This window comes from Diplotaxodon limnothrissa, linkage group LG14 (assembly GCF_057381915.1).
Source record: "Diplotaxodon limnothrissa isolate DT_005_m linkage group LG14, D_limnothrissa_male_GT1.1, whole genome shotgun sequence".
Classification (NCBI taxonomy): Eukaryota; Metazoa; Chordata; class Actinopteri; order Cichliformes; family Cichlidae; genus Diplotaxodon; species Diplotaxodon limnothrissa.
In genome coordinates, this window is record NC_140609.1 from 22,104,441 (window position 1) to 22,115,063 (window position 10,623).

Here is a 10,623-nt window from a genome sequence, read left to right on the forward strand (position 1 = left end):
CAGATTTTTGGATTAGCATCAGGGTTATAAAAGAAGAAGCCAGTTCGAGGTCCAGATCTGGGGCGTCCGACTCACTATTAGTCATGGGTGACGTGACCCAGACTCAGGTGGACCCAACCAATCAAAGGTATTGTTCGTATTAAAGAAACAAAAGGTCCGCGGAGGTGACACAAATGCTTTTGGGGTCAGGAAGGACGTCCTGTCAAATAAAACATGTGACACTCATCACTGTGGTGACCTCTTAAAACTATCTTCTTTTATTTTGAAAAACCAGAACTATTTTAACAGGGATTATTTTGTCCAAACTCCATCTTCTGCTATTATAAGTGCATTAAAATGTACAGATCACAGTGAATCTACGAAAAGCACTAAAGGTTAGATATGTTAACAAGTTTTAGAGAGAAATGCAAACAGCGTTTACTTCTTTATAGCCCAAACTAACTTTACACAGACCTACATTCATGTTGTATGTTCTTCACTTAGTCCTACAGGGGACTGGAGACCTGACCCGGTGTGCTGCTGGGATAGGCTCCAGCTGTGCAACCACTACCCAGAACTCGAGAAGAGTAAAAATGTTGGACGAGTTCGAATTTTAGCGACCTTGTCCTCAAGGTCAAAATCAGAAAAATCAACTTTTCTGATGATCAGCTACGATTTTCAAATTTAGGCTATATGTGCATCTACCAGGAGGCTGAGGGGGAGTGACAGTCGAGTTTTTGTTTTTTATTCTCTCGCCTGAAGGAGGGAGTATGTAATTGGATCTATGTGTTTGTCTGTCTCTTTGTTAGCACTCTGGCATCCACAGTTTTTGAGTTTGTGTTAAATTTTTGTGACGGTAGATACCGGGGCTGATTTAATTTTGGTGAAAATCTGTTCAAGGTCATGCCACTTGTGAAAATTTCTAAAAAAAAAAATCTATATTACCCACAATTTTTTCTGAATAGTCTTCAAACTTCAGAATATACTAGCGCTTGGTGGACATGAGTAGCTAGGTTGGCTAAGCATTTGACCTTGGCCTTCACTGTGAGAGCCCAAGGTCAAAGTTCATATTGAAAAAAAAAAAAGTTAAGAAGCCATATTGAGTAATAAGTCAAGTTTTTCCCAGCTTATAGAAATCTAACCGTTTATTTGTGCCACTGTGCCTAGACCTCTTCCCCCTACTTTGCCCCCCATGTACAATTTTCTAGATCTGCCGCTGGTTAAAGGTTAGGTCCTCTCCAAAACTTTAGAGCAATACAATAATCACTGGGGGGCATAAGCACTTTCTTTGTTTGAAAGTAAAATTTAAAGTTTACTTTTTCAATACAAAATTATATGACTTCATAATGACACAAAAGATTTATATACTACACTAGATTTCCATATTAACAATGCTGGCATGAGCATAAAAGATCAAAGTTAGCATAGCCCTTATTCTCAAGTGCTCCTGTTATTACTATTAACCTTGCATTCCTTGTCCTGTAAACGACTCCCAAAAGGTCCAAATGAGGTCCCCAGCCCTCATGTTGAGAACCACTGCAGCAGTGTCTCGCTGTCCACGGTGCTGGAATCACGCGCATCCTTTTATTAAAGTGCACAAAGCAAACACGCTTCGTGCACGCGAGGCTTTAAAGTTTCGCGTCTTCACACGCACGAGCTGCGCCTTGATCCTCCACAGCAGCGGGCAACCTTTTTTGCGCCACGGACCGGTTTATGCCCGACAATATTTTCATGGACCGGCGTTTAAGGTGTCGCGGATAAATTCAACAAAATAAAACTAGTACCGGTACCGAAAAAAAGAAAATTTATTCATAACACACGTGAAAAGACCAAGGAAAACCGAGTAAACGATAACAAAATAACGCTGAAAACCGATAAAACCCTGAAAACTATACATTTCACACCTGAGCCTCAGCTCTCGCGGCCCGGTACCAAACGACTCACGGACCGGTACCGGTCCGAGGACCGGGGGTTGGGGACCGCTGCTCCACAGAGTCGACTCGGAGCGGTGATGTGCCGCTCAGCCAATCAGCTGGCGGACTGACCCCGTCGTACGATGTTCTCGCGTGTTCTGGTCACGATGGCTTGTTTTCATCACCGTCTTCAACTCGCTGCTCATCCAGCAGCTCGATGACGCCTCAGTTGGTGGGAGCGGAGGAAAGGTGCGCACGTTAAGAAAAAAAATGGACTGCGCACTTTGCTCGTCGGTTTTCAAAGCAGCTTCATGTTCCTGCTGCTGATGATCGACCCTGCAGATGTTTCAGCAGGGATTGTTTTTGGTGTCGGCGGATCGCGGTGCCATGCGTCGTTTTGCATCGTTACGCACCCATCCAGCCTCCTCCTCCTGCTCTTCCTCTGATCAAACAGCGTCACATGCTGCTGAAAAGCACTTAAACGCTCCAGATAAAATGTCTGGGTGAATGCGGCAGCCCGCAGGATTTGGACCGACGCCGGAGGCCAGCATGCTCGGACCGGAGGACGTATTTATAACGCTAGCAAATCACATTTCTTCACATTTTGGTACTTAACGTCAATTTAAGGTAAGCAGGGACACTTATATTATCTAATGAAATATAAGTCGAGGTTATCGGTCAGGCTTGATTTTTTTTTTTTTTTTGTTATCAATGCCTTATTTATAGCTCCAGCATGACCTCAATTCCGAGCGGGCACTTCCCACTGAAGACAAAGTTACGTGGAGCCGCTGGAGCTCCTAGGTTGTAATCTGAATTTCTAAGTTAGTGTCTGGCAGGAGTAAACGCAGATTCTCTCCCCTTCTCTCGTCTCTTTAGACTCAGCCATGGGCGATGAGAGGAGTTTGTCTCAGCAGATAGAGGGTGTGGAGAGGAGCATGGTGTTCCTCAGGAAGGAGCACCTCTCCATGCTCCATGGTCTTCACCTGGAGATCCTTTCCCTGCAGAAACGATGCACAGGTGAGGGGTTCTCAGCTGCTGTTGCTGCTGTTTTTGAAAGTAAAGCCCTAAAAAACTCTACCTGACCCCCTACTTCTACTGACGCTAAAAATATATTTAACCACATGGCCTTTAGAGAATCAGCAGGAGTACTTCCTGGCTTCTTTAACCTCCTAAGACCCGAACTCTTTCATGGCATGCATTTTTAAATTCTCTTTGCTATTTGGACTGATTGGGACCTGATGAATGCAAAAACAAAGAATTACCAGATTTTTTTTTTTTTTTTTTTTTTTTTTTTACATGATTTTTGCTTCTGAGAAAAATGAGATCCACATATCAGGACATTTGTTTTAAATTTCGACAGAACAGTGGCAGTATAATGTCCTCGTAAGTGGATATCAGGCCCTTGTAGAGCAAGATTTAGTATTTTGGTCTAGACAACCCAAAATGTGATGACCACATATGTGGAAGCCAGGTCCTAGGAGGTTAAATCAGTTTTCCTCTTGGGTTTCTGCTATATGTTTATTTTAAATGACTTCTGTTACTTTATAGAATATAAGATGTGAGGATACACAATGTCTGAGTGTCCAAGATGTGTTTAAAAAAAATTTAAAACCCCTCCCAAAAAAAGTACCGAGTGGACACTGGAAGGTACATTTGTAATGTACATTTTAATTTTTAATCGTTTGCGGTCTTATGAGTTCATATTTAATTGAAGAATCCTTTTGGCTAATCCTCTTTAGGCATTGCTGGTGTTCTGCAGCTCTTTATTAATCAGCTAAGACCAATCTAATTGACCTTTTACCCTCAGAGAAAGGATTTACTGAGATTTTGGAAAACAGCCTTCTTTGAATGGGGTTTTAACCTCACAATAAACCATCAGACACTCTGATATTTTGATCCTGTCATTTCCCTGATTTCACTGAATTATAACATTTAATTTTTTTAAGGAGACACATCCACTGAGCTAAAGCCAGTGTGTGTGTGTGTGTGTGTGTGTGTGTGTGTGTGTGTCCTCATTGTTCTTCTAATGTGTGTCTGCAGCACCACTCAGTGCCAGACAATGCTTACATGATGATGTCATGCTACAATTCCTGTAGATTGCATCATTTCCTGTTTGGTGCCTAATGGATGGTGCCTTCTTCCATTTAATCAAGCATCCAGATGCACATGAAAACACACACACACACACACACACACACACACACACACACACACACACACACACACACACACACACACACACACACAGTCTGGTATTAGCCTTCTTGTGGAGATGTTTTTGTTTATTTCTGGCTAACCATCAACCCTGTTATAATAATTCTAGCTTAAAAGCCTAAAATAGATCATCATTGGTTGGGACGTGAATCCTGTTATGTGAACAGTTTTTTGTCCCCAGTGCACAACCAGCAGCACACACATTAGTTAATTGACAGACACAGAAATACACGTGCTTTGTAATGAGTCCATGGGTCCTATAGCTTTAGTAATCCATACGAAGAGGATTGCAGGGGGTGGAGGAGGATGGGGGAAGGGCTGGGTCCATTATTTTGTGTTTCTCCCGCACACATGTCACATCTGCTCAGTGCAGCTGCGTGTGACAATGACACCACCAACAGAGAGAGAGCTGGCCTGCTCTTTGCCATCTCCTCCTCTTCCTTTCCTTTTGTTTCTGTGGGCTCTCCCACTGTAATGTGGGGCTCTTACAGATTGTTTATAGCAGTGGGTTTTGTTTTTTTTTTGGTCCACATGGAGCTTCAGTCATATTTCTGTCAGCTGCAAGGAAACGAGGCCAAACCTGCGTAAAGACAGTACAGTGCATTTCTGCCCCCAGAAGTACGTGTACACAAATAAATCATCTTTCCTCAGCAGTTGGTGGCATCGGCCTGCTCTCCTCACTCCAGTTTGCTGTTGCCTTTAATTTCCACATTCCTCAGAGGTTTCTGTGGGATTGCACTCACTAAAAACAATACTCAGCAGCTGTTGCTGCTGAACATCTTTAAAGCTTCTCACGATGCCGTCGGGCCAGAGTGGAAAAGCTGTTAAAAGGTTTTCCATGCAAATGTCTTTTTAAGGCAAAGATCAAACAGTCGTATGTATCTGAACAAGCGAGGAAAAGGAAAGGAGGAGAGATGTCGCTTTTTTTGTCCGTGGTCTTTGAATATTTGCTTGTCACGGATTAGTTAGTTTTCTTTGCTGAACGTTTTTATTTGTAACTTGAGGCAGTGAAGAACAGATAGGCTAATGCAGTTTGCAGGACTCAGAGGTGTACCCTGCCAGCTCACTAATAAAGCGTGGAAGGTTACTGCAAGGTTGGGCTGACAGTGTTGTTGTGCACGTTAGTTCTGCCTTTTTTCTTTTTTTTCACTGTTCTCAACTCCAAGAGTTTCCTAATCAGCACATAAAGGCGCTTCTCTCTTCATGAGCTACAAGCTGCATCACTGTTTGTAAATGAGGTCTTCCTGTCTGGTCTAATGCGTTTTTTGTGCATCCCAGAAACGAGTTGCATTTGTCCTTCCAGATATCTTTCCAACGTTCAAGGTTGAATCGACTAAACAAAAGCCTTGAACGCTCAGTCAGGCTGCAGGAGATAAGACTGACCTACAAAGTGTTGCACACGAAGGAGAGAGGGTGTGACAGAGAGAGCAAGAGGAGAAGAAAGGCTAGGGATAACCAAGCCACACGCACATGATGGTACAGCCTGTTCTGTATACACTGCAAATTCTTCCATCAAAAAAAAGCCTGAAGTTCACTGCTCATAATTTCTGACTTAAATAAACTCGAATATCTCAAGAGAATAAGAGTTTTTCTGGTCACGGGGGAATTAAATGAAGCACCGCTCTCTGTGTTGTGGTGTGTGCAGAAAAAGGCTGAATGTGGAGATTTTCCTGCTGCAGTCAGGCTGCTGTGGATGACCGTCGAGATGACTGACAGGACAGACACAACCAGCAGTCTGCCCCTCTGCACTCACTTATATGCAGAAATATAGTCCAAAAATCACTGAACGACTGAATACTTCAGTCTGACACATTATCTTAACATATCAGAAATGCTTTATTTTATCCATCTAAAAATATGCTGCATATCACACTGAGCATCTTTTAACTTCACTGCCACTATTCGAGACTGTTGCTCCTGCCTGATATACCCCTAAAAAAGGCATTAATGGCTTGATCTTTTGATCAGATGCGTTTTATTGTCCAGAAAAGCTGCTGAGTTTCTAGTGCCTCTAATCTGCTTGCTTTGCTTTTATGGCTCAAGTGAAATGGACTCAAAGGCGAGCGCCTAATGTGAGACATAAAAGCCAGACAAAGCATACAGCAGACACAGATACAACAGAGAGATGCACATCTTCACTCAAGTGCTATACAAGGGGGGAAAAAAGAACTATTAAAATAATGTAAAGGTACTTTTAATGATATGATTGTAAGCTGTGGCTTTAAGTTGAAATGATTCTCTCGTACAAAGCACGACAGGATGTTTAGCTTCATCGGATGTTTTATTAAATGTGGCACAGCTCACGGGGATTGCATTTTTATTTAAATATATTCTGATTACACTGAGAGTGGCTCCACAGTGTGGTGGTTTACACGTTTGTTTAAGAAGCAAAAGATCCCCGGAGGTGGCACGAAAAACTTTTGGGGTTGGATTTGCCAAATCAAACTTGCAGAGAGATAGCTGGTAAAACAAAATATACATCAGAAAAGCAGTCAAAAGCAGCTTTTTCCACCATGCTGATTTCACTCCTATATCCCAAAAATAAGGATAATAAAATAAAATGCTAATATGACAAATGTGTCCTTACAGATCCAGACTGTGGCAGTCTCTAGCACTCAGTCTTTGATGTAAAGTTTCAGATTTTGTTTCATAAATTATGCATGAGCTCGCCGAGGATGTACTGCATCGAGCATCTGTTATGTTAACCACCAGCAGCAGCAAACACAAACTGTCAGCATACAGCTTTAACAAGACTCTGATCGCCTGCGTTTAATCTCTGATTTTTTGATTTCTCTCTCTTCCCGCTGTCTTTGTGTGTCTCTTGCATTTTTCAGAGTTGACAAGCGAGTTGAAGATGAAGCCTCCGGGCAGGAGTCAAATAGGTATGTTTGAGTTCACATACGCTCCCTTCACAGGCTCTTCCTAGTTCTCCTCTCTCTGCCGTGCCTGACTGTGTTCGTGCCTCTTGGATTTTTGTCATCTTTTTTTGGCTTTGAGGACACAAAGACAGCCACATGTTTACATCTCCCCGAGCTAGTTTTCACTCACCCTCCCCATACTCAGCTTTAACCCCCAGATGACCCCTGTCTCTCTCCATGCTTCCACCCTTGCATCCTCCAGGGAACAGATCTTTGTCGGCCACCGCTGCCTCTCTCTTCAGGAGGGAGGAGTCTCTGGTAAAGCCACGTGTGTAAAAAGATGCTACAGCTTCACACGTAAGATGAAGAAACTGTCTCAGCGGCTAAAGCGTACCTCGTGAAGGTGGCTCAGTGCAGAAAGAGGCACCATTTTGTCTCAGCGAATTGGAGACAGACTCCAGAAAGAGCAGTCAAAAGGCTGTATAAATGTGCGTGTGCTTGTAAAGAGTGCGGGAGGCAGGGGGGAGGAGTTGTGCCTGGCTGCATTACTCAGCCATTAGATCCCATCTACTTTATCCAGGGCAGGTTATCCCCCCACTCACGATACATCATGCAGCACAGCCCTGTGTTCTCCTCCTCACCCCGGCAAATTGATCCATCCTCTTTTTTTCGTCTTCTGCTCTCCTTTTTTCCTCGAGGTCCCGGTGGGGGTGTCCACTTACAGATTTTGCTGAGAGCGAGAGAGAAGGAGATGTAGGAAACAAGAGAGGAAAAGAAAGGAGAGAAGTAACAAGGGGGAGAGAGGAGGGCAATTAAGGCAAAAGGAAAGGCGGCAGAGTGCAGTCAGCTGCAGACATGGAGGCGTATGGATGGACGTAAAGTTCACATTAGGTAGTTCTATAGCAGGCGTATGAGTTTAGGTGGGGTGTGGTGATGGGCGAAAGAGAAGCCGGTCGGCCTTCAGAGGATCGATCCTGTAAGAAAAATGGAGAAAATAAAGAAATAAATGAGTAACAGAGATGAAACCCAATAAAAGGCCTGTCATGGACAGAGAAATTACATGAATGGGATACCATAAGCTGCAAGATGTTACAGTTTGGACCCCCAATTTCAAAGCTTTTGTCAGTATATGAAGCAGCTTATTAGGATTTTTCAGGTCGGTTTCCCTCTGGGCAGAAGGGTCAATGCCGGCCTCTGTGGTTATAATCCCCTGCTCCTCCTGCTCCTCCAGCAGCTTCTCCTGCTCAGTAAGCCCTGAGGTAACCGCACTGACTCAGGGCTTTTCACCCATACCTGCCTCTCATCCCTGTGGGGAATTTTACTGGAATAAAAAGAGATGAAAGCTCGTCTACAGAGGCAAAAAGGAGAAAAAGCAATGAGCAGTGTGCTGTGTTGAACACGACCTTGGCAGAGAAGGCGTTTAGTAGTAGCCTGAATGAAAGTCTGTGTCTGTGCAGTCTGTTTAAATGTGGGACTGTGTTGTGAGGACAAGCTTTGCATACTGTACAGAATATAAATGCTTATGGAGCAGCATTAGCTCTGCTTTGGTGATAAGAAGTGAAACACATGAATCAAGCTGTAGCTTCTGTTTTTCTCTGATCCACAAATTCGGCATGTGAGCATCAGTCGGCCTGCAGTGGGCAGGACATATTAAAGATATCAAATATCACAGTAACACACAGATCTTCCCATAATATGGACCGAACGGCCTCACAAAAAACGACCCTTCATTATCAAACATCAGAATGGAAACGAGGACAATATTAGTTTGATCCACTGACCAAAAAAAAGTGATTGATCGAGAATTTTGATTATTTATCAATCAGAAAATATTTATCTTTTCATTTTTTAGGTCAGGAGAAAATGTTTATATTTCTCCAGAAAAAAATCATTCTGATTATTTTATCACATAAAGAAAAATGGTGGGATGCCCACCCCAGGATGGAAATGAGAGCAGGAGATTGACAGATGGATCGGTGCAGCGTCTGCAGTAATGTGGATGCTGTACCGGTCTCAGCTCAGCTCTGTCTTCATGGTGATGACGCAGCTGAGCTTCACAGCAAATCTGACGATTTACTGGTCGATCTGCGCTGTTATGGCCATCAGCTGTGGGTAGTGACCAAAATAATTCGATTGCTGATGCAAGCGGCAGAAAATGAGATTCCTCTGAAGGGTGTCTGGGCTCCTTAGAGATTGACTGAGGAGCTCGGTCACTTAGGAGTGGCTCAGAGTTAATGCTGCTCCTCCAGATTTAAAGGAGCTGTTTTGGCGCCTCCTAAATGAAGTATTTTGGGCATGGTAAACTGGGAGGAGGCCCTGTGGTAGGAAAAAATGGATAATGATGTTATGAGGGAGCACCTCAACAGTTGAGATGGGTGGGACATGGGAGGTCTGGGTGTCTCTACAACAGAAGATGGATTGATGGATGGTAAAACAGAGGAGAGTATGTTGCATACCAGAGAGGTTTCCATAAATGTGAAACAAACTTTATTCTGAAACTCTACATGTTCATAATTTGCATTTCTGGTCTGCATCAGAATTGCAGGAGGAAGAGGAGCTCTTGGAAGCTCGCAGTCTGGAGGTTGAAAACCGCCTGGCAGAAAAGGAGTGCGCCTTGGGAGAGCTTAGGAAGGAGCTCACTCAGAAAGGGGCTTTGGTGGGAGTTCTCAGAGCCAATCTCAAGCAAAAAGAGCGCCATTTTCTGGAGGAGCTGAAAAGCCGCAGCCACTGTTCGACCGTCCTTAACACGGAGCTGCAGAAACAAACCGAGGCTGCGGCATACCTCTCCTTCCAGCTGCACGCTGCGAGGCAGAAACTGCACCAGCAGCGGATGCAGCAGAGGCAGGGCCTGCTTTCCAGGGCCAACAACCAGGGGCTCCAGTACGGTGCTGAGTATAACTCCACAGTTTCTCCACAGATGCTTTCAGGAGCTTCGCCTTCTTCTCCTGTGGTTAAACCAAAACGTAAGAGCGCTAGGGCTTCCTCGAGAGTTGAGCGTTCCCGAGAGTGTGTGCCGACAGAGAAAGTGACGGGCCCTGCAGAGCCCACAGCCATGCCGGACCCTGCTCTCTTCCTCCACCCTCGAAGGCACAGGGCCCGCTCCAGGCACAGTGCGGCACAAAGACAGCCTCCACTGGGCATGGAGAAGGAAGAAGAGGAGGACGATGAAGGGGCAGGGGGTGGGGAAGGGCCAGTGGAGCCCCAAGATGAAGCTGCTAGACTGGTGTCTTCAGCAGCAGCGCCTCCCACTGCGGAGACGCAAGCAGATTAGTAACTACTGTGACATGTGCATTTCAACCACTGTATCATCTGTCAGACTGTTAATGGTGATAACTGTTGTTCTGCACCTTGACTGAATCCACACTGAGACTGGTTTTAGCTATTTTATTATATCACACTCACTATACGCTCTTTTTAAAATATGAACTTTGAAGTAACCTTAAATAACTCGCAAAAGTCAGTAAGTGTCACTTTAGGTCAGTCTTTTAAACTAGAAGGAATTGTTTACACTGCTGTCAGATACTCTCTGCATACTGCGGGGCCTTATTTTATGGTAGCCCCCCCTTCTTGGTTTGAGTTTGACCGTGGTAGCAGTCATTTAGAGTGGACTAGAAGCTGCTGTGGTAGTTGTGTTACCCAGGCAGCTGTGACCTTTAAAG

At 44.3% G+C, this 10,623-nt stretch overlaps 1 protein-coding gene across 1 annotated transcript; it reads left to right on the plus strand.

Moving 5' to 3' along the window:
* Positions 1-2,342: 2,342 nt before the first annotated feature.
* On the plus strand, positions 2,343-10,235 carry ccdc92ba (coiled-coil domain containing 92Ba). Its single transcript, XM_085371392.1, has 4 exons — positions 2,343-2,519; positions 2,769-2,909; positions 6,941-6,988; positions 9,502-10,235. The coding sequence occupies exons 2-4, from the start codon at positions 2,777-2,779 to the stop codon at positions 10,233-10,235; spliced, it is 915 nt and encodes a 304-aa protein (XP_085227518.1). The 5' UTR covers positions 2,343-2,519; positions 2,769-2,776.
* Positions 10,236-10,623: the final 388 nt, after the last annotated feature.